This window comes from Phyllopteryx taeniolatus, chromosome 2 (genome assembly GCF_024500385.1).
Source record: "Phyllopteryx taeniolatus isolate TA_2022b chromosome 2, UOR_Ptae_1.2, whole genome shotgun sequence".
Lineage (NCBI taxonomy): Eukaryota > Metazoa > Chordata > Actinopteri > Syngnathiformes > Syngnathidae > Phyllopteryx > Phyllopteryx taeniolatus.
This window is the reverse complement of record NC_084503.1, coordinates 21,576,773-21,595,362: the sequence shown is the minus strand read 5'-3', so window position 1 is coordinate 21,595,362 and position 18,590 is coordinate 21,576,773. Positions and strand designations below refer to the sequence as shown.

At 41.1% G+C, this 18,590-nt stretch overlaps 1 protein-coding gene across 5 annotated transcripts in view; it reads right to left on the bottom strand.

The window, feature by feature from the left end:
* Positions 1-1,501: 1,501 nt before the first annotated feature.
* phkb (phosphorylase kinase, beta) overlaps positions 1,502-18,590 on the bottom strand; it is a 113,856-nt gene continuing 96,767 nt past the window's right edge. For 4 of the 5 annotated variants that reach the window (XM_061765287.1, XM_061765273.1, XM_061765291.1 and 1 more), the window contains 9 exons: positions 17,894-17,975; positions 17,502-17,559; positions 10,702-10,792; positions 5,962-6,167; positions 4,944-5,078; positions 4,584-4,713; positions 4,370-4,477; positions 3,570-3,710; positions 1,502-3,486 (listed from right to left, as the gene is read on the bottom strand). In XM_061765287.1, coding sequence (XP_061621271.1) covers positions 3,349-3,486; positions 3,570-3,710; positions 4,370-4,477; positions 4,584-4,713; positions 4,944-5,078; positions 5,962-6,167; positions 10,702-10,792; positions 17,502-17,559; positions 17,894-17,975 — 1,089 coding nt within the window. In that variant the 3' untranslated portion in view covers positions 1,502-3,348. Of the gene's footprint in view, positions 3,487-3,569; positions 3,711-4,369; positions 4,478-4,583; positions 4,714-4,943; positions 5,079-5,961; positions 6,168-10,701; positions 10,793-17,308; positions 17,400-17,501; positions 17,560-17,893; positions 17,976-18,590 lie in introns of all 5 variants that reach the window. The other variant, XM_061765282.1, reaches the window with a different exon arrangement.

Genomic DNA, 18,590 nt, shown 5'->3' with positions numbered 1-18,590 from the left:
CTACCTTAGCTTTGAGTCAATTCATCCATTCATCCTTTAGGGTTTACCTCAGGAAATTTGCACCATGGGTGTATAGCCACTTCTTAACATCCCTTTTTGGGTTTATTAAAGTGTACACCCACTCAAGCATTATTTTTTTTCCTCCGCCCATACATGTCTCAATGGAATCTTTAAGGTTCACCTAAGGCATTTTGCATCATGGATGGATAGCTACTTGTTGATTTCATTTTTGAAATGATTAAAGTTCCCACCCATCCAAACATTCCTTTGTTTGTCCACCCATCCGTCTACTCACCTATCCATCAGATCGCTACGCAATGGAATCTTTGGGATTTGCCTTGGGAATTTTGCTCACAGACATTTAGCTACAACTTCATTTCATTTGTTGGACAATTTAAATCCATCCATCAGTCCATTTGCCTCAGGAATTTCACATCTTGGAAAGGTAGCTACTTCTTGATTTCCTGTGGGTTTATCAAACTCATACAAATTTCATACAACACTTGTCAGTCCTTCCATCCATTCAACACTTTTAGGTTTTGCCTCAGGATTGTCACATTCCCTTTGTTTCTCTGTCCATCCACCTATCTTTTAATCCATCTGTCAATACAAAATCCACTTGAGTTGTCGTCTCTGGAATTTCACATTTTTGATGTGTAACCACTTCTAAGATTTCCTTTGTGAGATTATTAAAGTATATATCCATCTAACCATTCATTTGTTTGTCCGCCTTTCCGTCCATGCATTCATCTGTCTATCCATCAATCAGATCGTTACCCAACCTTTGGGATTCATCTCAGAAATGTTTGCACCATTGATTTGACCTACTTGTTAATCAATCTATGACAGTTTCATTGTACTGATATGATAATATACTGCATGTACCTTAATCATCTTGTATGAGATGTCCCCCAAAATCAATAGGGATCTTGACCTGACAACAATTATTGAGTGCTGAACAATATGACTGAAAGGGAACAAGACCTGCATGATGAATTCGTATTTGCCACGTGTTTGGCGAAAGCGCGCCCATCACACTCCCCCGACGATGATGATTTTCTGCAGCTTAACGGCATTCAATATTATGGATCCCCACCATTTGCCGGAGGGCGCCTTCGCTCCTACAAATAACATTATCTTTGTTTCAAGGTGCACAGCCCATTAGCTACAAGAAGAAAAGTCAATTAAAGCGCTGATTAAAAATTCCCTCCAGGACGTCGAGCGTGGGCAACATCTTATTTAGTAGCTTGGTCTGGCTGAAGGATTTTTTTTTTTTTAATAAATACTGTTTTTCAGAACTGATTGTCGGTTGCTGTCGGAGTTTTATTGGACGCCTAATTTTGAACATTTCAGTTTTCATCATCACAGTTTGATGACTCATCAATAAAATAATTCTAATAATGTAACTCCACAAGGTCAGAGCTTGATTTGCCTCAAGTCCTTTGTCCTGCTTGTAGCTTTGATTACAGAGATACTTAAAATATTAAACAATATAAAAGAAGAAAATTAAACAAGTTTTTATTTCTTCTTGTAATGCTGTCATTAAGCAAAAAAAAAAAAATAATAATATTGTACATGCAAACATGACGTTAAGCATTTAGCATGTATCCACACACAATGATGCAATTCACATTCAAAGTAAGTGATTTCTAAACATCACTTGGCATTGGATTAGCAGCAAAACATGCTTCTGAAAATCATAGGCACCATGAGCAGGACCTTGTGATGATGAATTAAGGACTTAAAAAGGGCTTGGTTTAGCTTGCTTTAGATTAACATGACACTGGCTAACAGCTACCATTGCTCTGTAAAATCACAGAGGATGTAGTTGTCTGGAAGTATGTCGATTGACAACTTAGCTACTGCCAAAAATGTCTCAAGAACCCATCCCGTATGTAAACATTCCCTGAGACATTTTTGAAAATTCAGCCCCCAAAGCCAGTTTTACTTAGCAAGTTGAAATTTGGAGCATGAACAAAAAAAGTTTCAAATACTCTACAGCTGGATGACGCTAAATTGTAAAACAATTTTTCTTCTCATCATTGTATGTGGGCGCAGCAGAACGGCGTTTGGTGACTCACCAAAAAACACAAAACTCAAATAACTGCCCCTGAAATTATCCAATAATTCAGCCCCCAAAGTCATTTTCATTTAGCATGATGGAATTTAGTAGGCATGGCTATCATGAGTAGACCCACAAAAAAGTCTCAAGGACCCATGCTGTTAAACTAACAGGAGGTCTGCCATTTTAGGGTTGTTTTGGCTATTTCCAGGCATCATAAAAAAATTAACTTAACCAAGAGATTTTGTCTGATCGATACCAAAGTGGAAGTACATATACTACACAAATGGATGATGCTAATTTGGGAAGGATTTTAGTTTTAGTTATCAGCAGAGCGATGAAGGTTTGGTGACTTGCCATAAAAAACAAAATTCGAATAACTTTGCAGTCTCTGGTATTATTATATTGAAATTTAATAATCCAGCCCCTGAATCCAGTTACACTTTGCAAGAGGAAATTTGGCAGGCATGCCTATCAAGAGTAGACCCACAAGTCTCAAGGACCCATAATGTAAAACTAACAGGAGGTCTGCCATTTTAGTTTAAAGAGGACATTTCAAGGTCATTTTCACCATTCTATTAAAAAATTCCCACTCGTTTTTTTTTTTTTTTTTTTAACTAAGACCCCAGTTTAGGCACATGAATTTTGGCAGACAAATCTATCATGAGTAGACCCACAAAAAAGTCTCAAAAGACCCATGTTGTAAAACAAACACCAGGTCCGTTATTTCAGTTTAAAGAGGCAGTTTTAGGGTCATTTTAGCCATTTCCACACATCCTTCAAACTTGTCCTGAAGATTTTATCCGCTACCATCACAAGCGTCTAGGCATAGCTTAGCTTGCGTTACATTAGCGCAAGACAAGCTAGTTTACCGAACATCTGCTGAAAATTTGCTACGTACCGTGATTTATCTGGCCCATTTTGTTGTTTCACACTCAGATTAGAAGGAGCTTGAACACAAAATGCCAATCAAAGAGCAATTTCTTAAGACCTTGTCTTGCTGACCGTCCCAAAACGTTTCTGAGATGGCTGCCGTGTGTTGAGTATAAGGACTAAAAAATGCACTAGCTGCCTGTAATCTAAAGATTCTCAGTCTTCCTTTCTTTTATGCTAAATTAGGCAAGAGAGAGATAACTAACAAAATGACTTACTTGTCAGAAGCCCCTACTTTTCAGGTTTCCATCAACCATGTGGTGTACCACCACTATTAAAAACCACCCAGCGATTAGCACGCATGCGAATTAAGCAATGTAACGAGTGAGGTGACAGAAACTGCGTCGGGGCTTCTAGCTAACAGAACACGGGTCATCCTTGCAGGGCTTCACATCCCCTTGCAACAACAGGGTCATAACAGCCTTAGTCAGGTAGCTGGAAGTGCCCCTCCGGCCCACAGGTGGCGTGTTGTAGAAGGCCTGCATGTCATCCTGAAAAGATGTCCAAGAGGAACATTGTGAATTTAAAAGGGAAAAAAAAAAAAAAAAAAATCAACGTTCATCAAAATTCATACCTGTTTCTCGATGCCTTCCGAGCGACTACGATCCCGTTGGAAGTCGGCAAAGGCTTCCTTCACCAGACTGTCCAGGTCCACTTTGTCGGCAAAGTCCACCTCCGGGTTTCTCTCCAGCACAATGGACACCACCATCAGCAGCTGCTCGCACAGAGGAGAGAGATAATAGAATACATTGAGAACTACTACTAAAAATGTTTATTTTTTAATTTACAGTACAGTATCCATCCATCCATCCATTCTCAATACCGCTAATCATGTTCAGAGTTGCAGGGTGCTGGAGCCTATCCCAGCTGACTTTGGGCGAAAGGCGAACTATACCCTGAACTGGTCGCAAGGCACATATAGACACAGACAACCATTTTCATTTTTGTCAAAGTCAAAAATAAATAGTAATGAGGAATACATATAAACATTTGCATTAATTAATTTAAATATGTATAATCAGCGATACAGTGATTTAATCTTTTTTTTAAATGTATTAAGCTCTTTTATTTGACTTCTAAAATTAAATATTAAACCACCTAAATAAAGAGGACCTCACAACTGCAAATATTTGTGATTAAAAAATTAATATAAAATCTAAATAAAAAAGAAATATAAAAACATGAATTTAAACAATATATAATCTGACTGATCTTTTTTTAAATTTAGTAATTCATATATACTATAAATTTCAGTCTTTCTTTCTTTATTTGTCTATTTATTTTTTTACCGCTGCATCACATAGAAAATGTGGATGTTTTCTTTGGTCTTAAATTAAAAACTCACTCACTTTAGCATCCATTTTAGTTACTTACCTCCACGATGGTTTGTCTGTACTCCGGCAGGACGATGCTCTTTAGCGTGTCCTCCACCAGCAGGGAGAAGTTCATCTCGTACATGGTCATGTCAGACAGCGTAGGTTGCTACAAAAATGCATGAAATTATAAGAAATAATCACTCATTGGTCTAAGTGCTCCACCAAGGAGACACCTTACAGGACCATAACCACCGAGTCCCTGGAGGAGGTACCTGCGGTAGGTGTGTCCCGCTGACCAGAATCCCATTAGGGGTCCTCTCCAGGATCTGCCAGACCCGGTCGTAAAAGCCCAGAGGCGTTCTGTTAAGTGAGCCGTCGATTTGGCGGCGGTGTAGCCATGACCTGCGGGAAGTGAAACCAGGCCGAGCTGAGGAAATTGTCTTCATGAGTTGACACGCATTTGATTAGGGAAGATAAAAAGAAAAAAAAAAGTTTACTGAAATCCCCAGAAGGGCTGCGGTAGATAGCAGAAGTTGGATGTGGACAAGTTGAAAATAATTAAAAGTGGAGAGGATTACACAGTAAGGCTTCAGATAAGGAACACAGCATGGATAATGTCCACATATGTGTACCTGCCCGTGTGCTGAGGCTGCAGCACATCCAGTAAGAGCTGTTTGATGTCGCTGGGGGACAGCTGGTAGATGTCCTGGCAGGGCATGTCTCCCGCCCGGATTCTCAGCTCCTGTTTCATGGCCTGGACAATCCACCTGTGGACCCACACATGAGGAAGAACACTAAGGAGTGTCACATTGACATCAGAATCAAGCTAATCACGACAAAGATTACATATTTTACTTAGACCCAGGTGTCGAAAATGCTGCTGCTTAAGTACAGCGAGAAGAGATCATAATTCTCTGTTACTAGTTTCAGTCTATTAACAGCATGTCTCTAAGGACTCCCTAGCTGGTCAAAAATTCTGCTGTTTGAGCACTGACAAGTAGGAGAAAAGATACAAGTTCTTCAGTACTAACTTTACTGGACAGCAGTTGCTCCTCAATGTTCTCTATTAACACAAGTTTTGAGACACTCTCTAACTGGTCAAATATGTCACGGCCCAAGTACTGACTAGAATTAGGAGAAGAGATCATAGTTTCCTAATACTAGGTTCGCTGCACTGCATTTGGTCTTCAATGTCTTTATTAATGACTAAAGACTCTGAAGCTGGTCCAAAATGATGCTGCCAGAGTACTGAAAGAGCTAAATCAGAGAAGATAGTCTTCAGTACTAGCTTTGCTACAATGCATTTGCTCTTCAATATTCTTAATTTACAGCACATCTTGAAAGACAAATTGGTGAAAAATGCTGCTAAAACAAGAAGAGTACTGGCAAGAAAAGATTCTAATTCTCCTGTATGGGCTTGTTGATTAGCAGCACATCTTGAAATACTCTTTGGTTGGTCAAAATGCTGCTGCCTGAGTCCTGACTAGAACTAGGAGAAGAAATTAAAGTTAGCCATTACAAGCTTTACTGCACTGCATTTTCTCTTCTATGTTCTCCATTAACAGGACATCTCGAATTAATCTGTAGCTGGTTCAGATTGGTGCTACTTGAGTACTGACTAGAACTGGTAGATGAGATCATAGAACCAACCCAACTCGGATCTTGAGCATGCCACTGAACAGCTCTGGGCTGTTGGAGATGATCCACCCGATGTGGATGACCAGCTCCTGCTGCAGGACGGCCTCGCGCTCGCCCCCTATTGGGCAGCACTTGCTGTAAATGATGCCTTGGATCACGCTGGGAGACAGCGGGTTGGAAATCACCTCCTCTTCGTGGCCAAACACACCCAGCGTCACCTGGGAAAAGACCCGCCTAGAATTAGAAAGTTCTCCGAATATCCTGGGAGGGGGGCTGGTTCATGCCACGTGCACCCAGCCATCTCCATGCATTGTACATGTGTTGTGAGCCAAATCCACCTCAGAACTGTTCCTATGTTTAGAGCGATCATGATTTGTCCTGATGAAATCCATTAATACAGAAATAAATGAGTTTGCAAAAGAAAAGGGGATGATAACAAATGAGAATTTCAGTAGCTCTCCAAAATGTTGCTGTCAGATCATCATAGTTGAAATCATAGTTCTTCAGCGCTAGCTTCGCCGCACTGAATGGTTTGCTCGTCAAGGTTTTCCATTTACAGCCAATGCCTAAAGACTCTCCAGCTGGTCCAAAAATATTTCTGACTCAAAGTAGGAGAAGAGATCATGGTTCTTCATCACGAGCTACACTGCACTGCATTTGCTTTTCAGTGTTCTCATACCAATAAGCCACAAAACACTCTCCAGCTGATCCAAAATGCTCCTGCCTGAGTACTGACCATAATCAGACAAGCGATTATAGTCATGCAGTCAGGAGCGCAGATGGGATTTTTTAACTGGGGGCCCAAGCTGTCAGCAAATTATTTAAACTCAACAAGGTATTTTTGTGTAATCTGGGTTTTAACTAGCACTCAAGTACTTTCGCAATAGCCTAAGGGCCAATGATTTGCCGTAAAAATTAATTGCAGAATTTTCATTTGAGATCCTGGAGCAGTTGTTTTTGCAAAACTTTAGGGTCAGGTTGATTTGGCTTTGTTTATTACATTATCATGTCAACTTCCTCTCCCTCCGCATCGCCCCCTGTGCCTCTTTGTCCTGTCCCTGCTTCTTACAGTATCTCTGGATTCCTTCTGCCTCTCATTCCTCATGCGTTCTTTCTCTATTGGGGCTGATCCTTGGCAGTCTTTCATGACTGACTAAGGCCTTTCTCACTGTCATCAGGAAATACCTGCAGTCCAGGAGGATAATGTTAATGTTCCAACGTTCGTGTACAACTTGAACGCATCATTAGTCGTAGCACACAAACGTCATGCTTAAAGCACACTCCAATGTAAATTTGTCTAAAAAACAGAACATTATTCTTCTGTTTTACTGGAGATGTTCGTTTCCTGCTGCAAGGACAGTGGAGGTCATGGATCGGGGTCACTATGAATCTAAAGGGGTCATAACCCATCTGTCATCTGCAGTACTACTTTCACTGCATTTCTATTGAAAGGTACAGTAGTCTATTTAAATCAATTTCCAATGATTCCATTTGATACTGCTTTTTGCAGTACTGACGAGGACTAGGAGAAGAGATCATAGTTTCCCAGTACTAGCTGTGCAGAACTGCATTTTGCCTTCGCTGTCTCTAATATCAGCAAGTGTCTAAAGACTATGTAGCTGGCCCAAAATGCTGCTGGCTGAGTACTTAAAAGAGAAGATCAGTGTCCAGAGCTAGCGTCTCTTCAATCCATTTGCTCTTCAATGTTCTACAGTATGTTAATAGCGTGCATTTTGACAGACTTTATTTAGTGAAAAAAAGTTGCTGCCTGATTTCTGACTTGAAGTAGGAGAATAGATCATAGTTCTTAAGCACTGGCTTGACTACAAATGCATTTGTTCAGAGAACCTTTTGATACATCAATAGAGAACACTGAATAGCAAATGCAGTGCAGCAAAACTAACACAGGAGAACAATAATCTGTTCTAGTCAGATCTGAGGCAGCAGAATTTTAGCCCAGCTGAAGACTTGTTGACAAAAGAGAACATTGAATAGCAAATGTGGTCAAACGCAGGTTGAACTACATGTACATTGGTATCGAAAATCTACTGCTGCCTTCTATTTGTTTGTTTTGTGTTCATCTTGTTTTGTGATTTTCTCTTTTGTCGTTTTTAGCAACCAGTCTTGTGTCTAATTGTTTGTGTATGTTCAATAAAGTTCTTTAAAAATATTATCTTTTCTCCTGGTTGAAGCTGGTACTCAGGCAGCAGCATTATGGACACCAGCATCATAAAACTAACATTTTTAGCTGGCAGGAGCGTCTTTCTGTTGACAGAGAATATTCAAATGCTGCTGCTGGAGTACCGGATTAGAACTAAAACAAGAGATCTCCAAATTTGCAAGAAGCTTGTGTTGAGGCAATCTATATGCAGATGCACACCTTGAGCCACTTGAGCATGATGAAAGGCTAAAAGTGCTCACACGGGTATATATAAAAAAAAAAAAAAGAAAAATGAGGTGAGATAAGCGAGGCTCTCGAAAAGAGGCGGCTAATCTCCAAGAAACACTTGAGATGCCAGACGATGGCAACAGTGGAAGCGCTCTCTCTGTGGTTGTGGGAGGATCGGCGGGAACATGCACGGCGAGTAGACGTGATGAATACCAAGCGCACATGCGGTGACCAGTCGTTCCTGCAGGAGGAAGTGGCACGAGGAGCTCCAACATGATTTGATCCTTTTTCTTTTCTTAGTGAACATTAAAATTAATAATAGGATAATCATAGAGCCAATCAGTCCTCTTTGTTGTACTTGGGCCTCACAGGGGGGAAAAAAACGCATTTTGAGAATAAAGTCATTTCATTTTTGAGGAAAAAAACAACAAGCAAAAGACGCAACGGCTAATGAGCTACCCAACAACCCTTACACATGTACCAACTGAATACTGATGAATAAGCACGACAAATTTGGTGTGCTTTGGAGTGTGGGAAAGTCCTTAATTTGGGCTAAAACTAAATAAAAACAATAAAATATATATTTTTTAAAAGTAACAAAAAAACTGTAGCAACTGTTGCTAAGATAAAAATAAATACGAAACAGGCTTTTTTCCCCGGCTTGTCCAATGAGGGTTCATCACAGTGCCTCATCCTTTTCCCATGTATGCCTATCGTCTGCATCCTACTCTACAACACAAACTGCTTCCTGTCTTCCCTTAATACACCCATCAACAACAAAATTGTATTCAATAAATTTAAGCAACCTATCAGACGAAAAACAACAAGTGAATGAATAAAATAAAAAGACAACAAAAAAGTAGAATAAAATCGAAAAAATGCAGTACAAATGTAAGACAAATTTAAATATATAAAAACCAAAATTAAAATGAACGATTAAATCCAACAAAATAATATTTAAAAATGCAGTGTAAATAAAAATAATAACAATGATAAAAACACAATTTCAAATGCAAAACTGCCAAAATAAATAAAATATAACAATCTTTCAGCACATCTACTATACACGAGTTTGTCAGCGCTATGAGCAGATTTACGCACAAAGACAGCACAGCAATCATCTCTTCTGACACCTCATCAACCGAAAACATATTTAAAAACTATCCAACGATATTGCTGACATGCCATATTCTCCCATGTGTGTAAAAGGGAAAAGGCACACAACTGTGCGCTTGTCTGACTGTGCAGACTTAAGCCCTATCCTTCTGACACACTCCCAGAGGCTGTAGTAAGTGCCCAGCGGCAAGGGTAGGTGAAACATCAGATTGGACTTTCAGTGCATTCAGTTACATTTGTAAGAAATTTACAGAAAGCTATTAAATGAATGTGGAGAGACTGAACAAAATATATCTTATTGAGCTGATCAAAGAGGCGTTATGAGTCGGCCATCACAGCGTTTTAGTAGTGATATTTATTGGAGAAGATTATCGGCGCCAACACATTTTCCCCCCTCCAATACTGACGAACGGGTCCACTTCAAACATGGTACCAGCAGCTGACATTAAAAGACAAGCCTTTGGAGTTTTGTGAAAGTGCAGGGCTCCCACTATTAAAACACCTACAGCCATCGTGATGCTGCAATGGTAAGTTAGATATTTAATCATTTATTTTTATTTGCTTCTATGTCAGTCATCAAAATATGTCTGTCATAAAGTGACTCTGCCGGTCCATAGCGCAAGAAAGGTTGGGGACCGCTGATCTACGTAACGGCCAGCACACCCGCTTTGTTTTACTTATAGATCTCTAAAGATGCATTCAGTCATAAGCAGTTATGTGATTCAATTACTTTTATTGGATTTATTTACTACAGAATATTAAAAAAAAAAACATGCTCACCTTCAAAGTGTTTGTGTTTTAGCTGACTGGCCAGCAACACATACACTACATAAGGTGTTTTCATATTGAAAGTGTGTTAATTATTTCTCTTGGATTTCAATGACATTCTCAAGTTTCAGGAAAACTCCATACATGTTTTTCCAGCCTCAGAATTCAATGAGTCATGCCTCTTTGGTGTTTGTGCACTCATTCTCAGTTTACATGTGGTGGGGTGAGTAAGTCTGGACGGGGGAATACGCCGAGATGAAAAGTGCGCAAGCCCAGGTGCGGGAAAAAAAAGACTTATAGTACGTGCAAATGGGAGAATATATGTAAGGCATGTCTCAAGACAAACATTTTTTGTTTACATTTTAAAAAATTCAGCCATGAAATCCTACTTTATTCTTATAACATAACCACTTCATTCTCGTGATTAAACATATATTTTTTTTCTCCAGTGTGACCCTCGTGCCTGTGTGTCAACTTACCTGCTTGCCATGCACTAAAACACTAGTAATACTGGGGGCAAGGCTGTCCACCAGCTTAGTTAACAGACTGGCGGCATGACGGACAACGGACCTAGTGGGCGAAAAGAAATCGGGTGTCAGACAAACAACCCAGGTCCTGCTGTTGCATCATAGGAGCTTACAAGTGAGGTGCTAAGAGTTTGTCATGTTTATGGCCACACATGGATGTCAGGAAAAAAATTATCTTAAAATTAGCTACGTGTATGTTTATTAACCAACGAGCGTCACACTCCAAACCAACAGGCGGCAGCCTATTCACCAACCCCTGCACTAAAAAAAACCAAAAGTGAACAGATGCCTTCATTTTCCTGGGCAATTTTGGTTGTATGACTGGGATTTATGAACCTGAGTCTGCATATATTCTTCCGCCACTTGAGTTTCTGTTGGTCCTCTGGTCTATTACCACGGCATAACTGTAACGTCATTGTCCAGCTTTTTGGTAACTGTTCATCCAAGTATTGGCCGGTCTACATGTCTACCAATAGAGGGAAAATCACAGATGTGCCACAGTATTTTAGTAAACTAAAATAACATTGAATATACTATAAAACCATTTACTAAAATAAAATAAAACTAATAAGAAATGCTGCGATTGGCTGGTGACCAGTTCATGGTGTACCCCGCCTCTCGCCCGTAGATTGCTGGGATAGGCTCCAGCACGCCCGCGACCCTAGTGGCGATAAGTGGAACGGAAGATGAATGAATGAATAACAAGAAATGATGATTTAAAAATAACAAATAAAATGTAATAAAATAAAAACTAAATGTTTTTAATAGAATACAACTCAATATAATACAATTTCATGAATTAAAATTTCATTTTAATATCATATACAATTTAATAATAAACTGAATTTAATTAAAATAATTATGTAAGTAAAGCACAATGGAAAAACTGAATGTGAAATGATTTTAGCTAATAATAAATAATAAAAATGTGTTTGATTTCGTGAATGTGTTTGATTTAGTGAAAAAGAACAAAAGTTAAAAGGGAAGTCAGCCTATTGAGATGATTATCATTTTTAATTATTAATCCGCGCTATACGTGGAACATCGCATGACCAGACCCCGAAAGGAGAACAGCTGACTTCCTGTGTACGCTCCGCTAAAGAGCATGACTACGGTTTGATTGCATGATTGTTTGAAGCCAAACATGCAAAATGTGTTCTCTTTATGGCTGGGGTCTTCAGACAAAAGTGAAATACCTGTATATCATTTATTTATACAAATATGGTATGGTATACTACATGTAAACAGCCTAAACATCAAATATTGTAATCTTTGGTGGCTCGGTGATGACATTTTGTGTTAAAAAAAGACATTTTGAAATTTAAAGGACCTACGGTCGCTTTTTGCATTGTCCCCCTTCGCTAATCACCCGAACCGGGAGGAAGTGCTTAGACCCGTATGGCCGAATGTGGAAGTAGGTTATGCATACACCGGATTATCGTAATCAGTTTTGTGTATACCCCTAATGTAGCGTTCATAACAGATGCAAAGTGAACTTTCACCTCGCCTCTTTCACAAGTTCTATCATGGGAGTTATTTATGAACATTGAATGTGCATTTGGCGGCCGTCTGGTTAGAGCGTCTGCCTCACAGTTCTGAGGACTGGGGTTCCATCCCCGGCCCCGCCTGTGTGGCATTTGCATGTTCTCCCCGTGCCTGCATGGGTTTTCTCCGGGCACTCCGGTTTCCTCCCACATCCAAAAAACATACATGGTAGGTCAATTGAAGACTATAAATTGCCTTTAGGTGTGAATGTGAGTGCAAATGGTTGTTTGTTTATATGTGCCCTGCGATTGGCTGGCAATCAGTTCAGGGTGTACCTCGCCTCCTCCCCGATGATAGCTGGGATAGGCTCCAGCGCTCCCGCGACCCTTGTGAAGATAAGTGGCTCAGATAATGGATGGATGGATGAATGCGCAATCGCTTCATTTATACCACATTGATAAGCTCCTTCCACATTGGAGGACGCGAAGAGGCCCTTCAGCTGACCTTTTTTTATTTTCTTTCATTCCTTCTCTGCTTCCAGGACCAGCACTTTGCAACAACTCTTTTGGACGGTAATGCTGCGCTGTGAGCGGCCACACCGGTCAACGTGATGCCACATCCCCCCCAGCTGGCCCTTTGCTCACAATTCTACAAGCCGATTGGCTGTTACGATACGATTTGTGGCTTGAAGTTCCAATTTCCCAACCAAGTAAATAGACGAAGCGAATTTTTGCATGTTTGCCCCACTCGCGTTGCGTCATACAAGTCATCCGCTCTGCCGAGCAGGGATTCGCGCCTGTTCAAGCGAACTGCATTGACTTGATATGTAATCACGTCGCGTAAATGGTACAACTTGCATCCCGTGTGAACACACCTAACGATTATGTCGAGCTCAGACTAGACAAATGTAGTTGGATTTGGACCCGACAGACACGTCACAGACAAACGTTCAATGTCCATCCATCCATTTTCTACCGCTTATCCGAGGTCGGGTCGCGGGGGCAGTAGCTATAGCAGGGACGCCCAGACTTTCCTCTCCCCAGAGCCACTTAATCCATCTCTTCCGGGGGGATCCCGAGGCGTTCTCAGGCCAGCCGAAGGATGTAGTCTCTCCAGCGTGTCCTGGGTCGATCCCGGGTTTCCGGGACGTACACCTCACCAGGGAGGCGTCTGGGAGGCATCCGAATCAGATGCCCCAGCCACCTCATCTGGCTCCTCTCGATGTGAAGGAGCAGCGGCTCTACTCTGAGATCCTCCCGGATGACCGAGCTTCTCACCCTATCTCGAAGGGAGAGCCCGGACACCCTGCGGAGGAAACTCATTTCGGCCGCTTGTATCCGGGATCTTGTTCTTTCGGTCACGACCCACAGCTCGTGACCATAGGTGAGGGTAGGAACGTAGCTCGACCGGTAAATCGAGAGCTTCGCCTTTCGACTTAGCTCCTTCTTTATCACAACGGATTGATACAAAGTCCGCATCACTGCAGAAACTGCACCGATCCGCCTGTCGATCTCCTGTTCCATTCTTCCCTCACTCGTGAACAAGACCCCAAGATACTTGAACTCCTCCACTTGGGGCAGGATCTCATCCCTGAACCAGAGAGGGCACGCCACCCTTTTCCGACTGAGGACCATGGTCTCAGATTTGGAGGTGCTGATTCTCATCCCAGCCGCTTCACACTCGGCACGTTCAATGTCGTGGCCAATCATTTGAGTTATGATTCCCTGATCCAGCGTCGTTGACTCGTATAGTGTGACATAATCAATGATTGACGATCTCGCGTTTAGGACGCCTCATGACCATGACACAGGAATTCTGACGTGTCAGAATTGTTTTTGTTTTTCTGCATAGTGGGGCCTCGACATTGACCAATAGTGTGACAGAGCGCCTGAATACCTGTGAGTCCCTGCTCTCTCCCTCTCTCTCTCTTTTCTCCCAGAAGCGCAGAAGTCGGGAGTGCGTGCCATTCACTCGTTCCTGCGGAGCCGAGCTCCGGTTAACCCCGTGGTTCACACACTTCCGTCCCGTGGTCCTGCATGCCCATAAACTGTTTCCCTGTTGTCAGGGCTCTTTCTTCTTGTCCTGCCTCCCCGAAGACTTGTGCCATCGTAACGTGCTCTTGGCGACAGCACACGATGATCGGGCAGGGTCTGGTCGGTGTCATACTTGCACTGTAGCCACTCATCCAGTCCAAGACAGAACAAATTTATGACATCATGTCTTGTAATCTGACATAGTGACCATCGTGAACGACAAGAAAAGTCATGGAGTATGAGCTTGCCATTATGCTACGTTCAGACCAGACGCGAAGCGAAAGTCTCTCGCATGAGTTTGATTGCAGGAGTTAATTACACACATTGAACGTGCATGCGCTTCATTTGATATGCTCCTCCCACCTCGGTCCTCTTCAGCAGGTAGTCAGAGCGCTCGCGTCCGACGACGGTGTGCTTTGCGCGGCCATGGCAAGCACGACATGTCCCCCAGCTGGTCTCTTTATTTTTCCTTCCCAGGTCTGCTCCCCATTCTAGCCCCATCATCCTGCGACTCTCACGAAGGACGATGGTGCGCTATGAGTGACTACGGCGGCCAGTGGGATGCTCCGTCCCCTTGGCTGGCCCTTTCTTCACCATTCTCCAAGCGGACTGGCTGTCGCGACACAATTTGCGGCTTGAAGTTAAAATTTTCCAACCCGAGCGAATGGGCAAAAAAGCAATTTTTTTGCGTGCTTGCACTACTCGCATTGCATCAAAGTGTTGCCCCGCACGGATTCGTGCCTATTCACATGAATTACATTGACTTAATATGTAATCACGTTGCGTGAATGGTTAAATTTGCATCAGGTGTGAATGTAGCATTATAGGACAATGTGGAGGGGTGCTCATTGGTTAGCAAACATGCTGTAGGACCTTTTTAACTTTTACAAGTGTAGCAAAAAAATTCTCAAAATTCTGTCCCATTTCCTTATTTACTCCCTGAAAATGGAAAATCAACTAAGAGAAATGGTTAAAATAATTTTTCATCCTCGCTGAAAACATGAATAACACAGTCAACCAGCCTTCTCAATTTATTCATGTAAAGCAGATCACTTTTTATACTTCATATTTTAATCTTCACGTGTGCTTCCTCTTGCCTGCCTCTGAGGGTGAAAAGCAGCACACGTTGCCACTGGCAACGGTGGAGCCAAAGCCATCCTCACAGAAGAAATTAAATCATTACAATAATAAGCCAGGATAAGTGATGAATGTGTGTGTTTGTGTGCAGGTATTCAGCACGGGAACAGAAAAAAGTGCACGGATGAATGAAGAGCAACAGAGCCTCGGCATTTATGAGGCATGATGTGGTGTCAATCCGCCGACGCTTTGTTGGCCAACCTATTTCAAGCTTCACTTGCTGGCCAATGTTAGGGAAATGAGAAAGTAAATTGAACCCGAAGCGCTGATACCATTTCCAAGCAGGGCGCGAGAAAGAAAAAAAAAACAGCCCGGGGGCTTTCTCCTGCCCTTCTCTCTTTGTCATAATCACATCTCGCTGCTGTGTGTGCAAATACGCCTTCAGCCAATTAATACAAACAGCATACAGGGAAAAGTTGTCACTGTCAGTCAGACTACAACACACACACACACAACACACACATATTAATACACACGTCTACTGGATTTGGTCTAAAGTGAGTCAGGTCAGTATGATTTAGAATGAATTGAATTTGCTGTACAGTAGAACCTCTAAGGAAGAATGCTGGTCGACCTCACATTTAGCAGGACTTGGACATTTGGAGCACAGGGAATAATGAGAAATTAAATGAATGCATGTATTAAGACAATAAAATAGAAATGGTTAAAATAAATATAATAAAACTAAAATATTTAGAACTAAAGTCTAACACGTATGCATAAAATATTTATTTAAAAAAACTATTAATAGAATGAGATCTTAAGACTAAGATATGAAACATTTATGATTAAAATATGTTTTTATTTCTATGAATAAATGAAATAATTTGACATAAGGTATGGATAAAATATAACTCATAAATAAAATATATATATAACTAAAATAAAATATTTACAATCAAATAAAATAATGAACAAAATGTGAAAAAAAATATTTTGGACTAAGACAAAATATGTATCAAGAAATACATCTATCCATTTTCTATAGCGCTTATCCTCACTAGGGTTGCGGGCGTGCTGGAGCCTATCCCAGCTATCTTCAGGCGAGAGGTGGGGTACACCCTGAACTGGTCGCCAGCAAATCGCAGGGCACATATAAACGTACAACCATTCGCACTCACATTCACACCTACGGTCAATTTAGAGTCTTCAATCAACCTACCACACGTTTTTGGGATGTGGGAGGAAACCGGATCACCCGGAGAAAAACCCACACAGGCACGGGGACAACATACAAGCTCCACACAAGTGAGGCCGGATTTGAACCCGGATCCTCATAACTCTGTTAACCAGTCGTCCACCGTGCCGCCAAATGTAACATTGTAAAGTAAAATACAATCAACTTCATGAATAAAACGTTTGTTAATAAAATAAAATATATGTAAATAGAATTATATGTATTCCTAAATAAAAAATGACATCAAATATTATAAATAAAAAATAATACATTTGTTCATACTATAAAAAATGCAAATATAAAAGAACATTCACATTTAGAAGTAAATTAAAATGAAGGATGTGTTCCAGGCTCAACTTGTCGCCATTGTAAAACTACACAGGCAATGTTTCCTAACTCTGACATCTACAACCTTGGGGAGGGCCCGGGTCAACTTTAGAGGTTCCCCTGTACGTGTTCCAAAAGTCTTCTACTTGTAAAAAAGTTAAATTCCCTGTCGTTGGAGTGTACAACCAACAGTGGCCGCCGCTGCGTGATGGTTAATGAGATGAAAGCAAGCTAACTCGCTAGCTAGCTCGCTCGGCCAAACTCACTTGGGCACGTTTACTCTGACAAAATGGCGTATTAATCTCGACGGCTGTTTTGAAAGTAGCCACTTAGCCCGCAGGTAAGCCAGCTGCTAACAGCGAACATGCAGACTCCGCCTTTTCTGGTGGGACCCCATTACCTGCTTGCCCTTCACCAGTATGGAGGTAATGTGAGGCGCGATTGAGCTGGCCAACTTCTTGAGGATGGCGGCGGCGTGGCGCACCGCCAGCCTGCGTGTATTTAAACACAACAACCTGTTAAATCTGTACGTGTGCGTTTGCGTGTGTGTATGTGTGTGTGCATGCTGGTGTGTGTGTCAGCAAACATCAGACCAAAGCTTCCGGCTGCCAGCTTGTCGGTAGATCCTCTCCAACTCTTCCATCAGGTTCTCTGCAAGTTCAACAACAAGCTGTCATCCACTCTGTTTTTTTTTTTTTTTTTAAATGTATGAATTTTCATCTTAAAAAAAAACAAAAAAACGACTTTATTCACTTACAATTTCAATTTTTTCTTGTTGAATTTTTTAAAAATTTGTTGGCTTTATATTATTACATTTTGTCTTGAAAATATACAACTTTTTATCTTGAAAATCACTTTTTCTTGAAAAATGTATGACATCTTTTGTACTGGATGATTTTAGATTGTGCGATCATTACTAACGTACCAAATAAAATAAAACAAGTTTAAAAAAAAAAAGGATTTCCAATCTTGGCATACATCTTACCTTCCGTGGTGAGAAAGTCCGAGCCTTCCCTCCTGAGCAGGATTCTGGCGAGCTGAGACTGGCTGGCCAAGCAGTCACAATCCTGAATGATGACACACACAAGATGGAGTTAATCCATATTGTGTATACAAGAATGCAAAAAGAACCTGCACATTTTTACCCACTCGTGAAGAGCTGCCAGGAAATTCTAATGAGGCCACTCAGTGTTTTGCATGACGATAATGGATAATAGCGCGTATCGCCTCATTTCCATGGGAAATAAATGAAGAATATGCATGAAACGGGGAAGAAAAAAAAGGCATTCTCATGCACAACGACAGTGAAGTAGCTCTCAACTTTTTGCTTGCTCACACTCTCAACAGGACACTTCCTTAGGTACACGGGATCCATTACAATCCATTGTGCCTTTATAAAGATACTTACTACATAAAACTTTGATTGACATTGTTAGAGAGGTAAAAACTGATGCAAAAATATGATATATTCATATTTTTCCACTTTAAACGAATCAGTCTTAAACTGCTTTAGGCTCAAATATGCAAGTCAAATATTGATCATACTTAAGGGTTTAAACACTATGACTGAAAAAGGCAGAGCGAGGACTTCCACGAAAAAAGAGACACACTGTTTACATACACACCGTTATCCAACATCAGTTAATATGATACATTTTTAGAGCCACACTCATTCCAGTAAC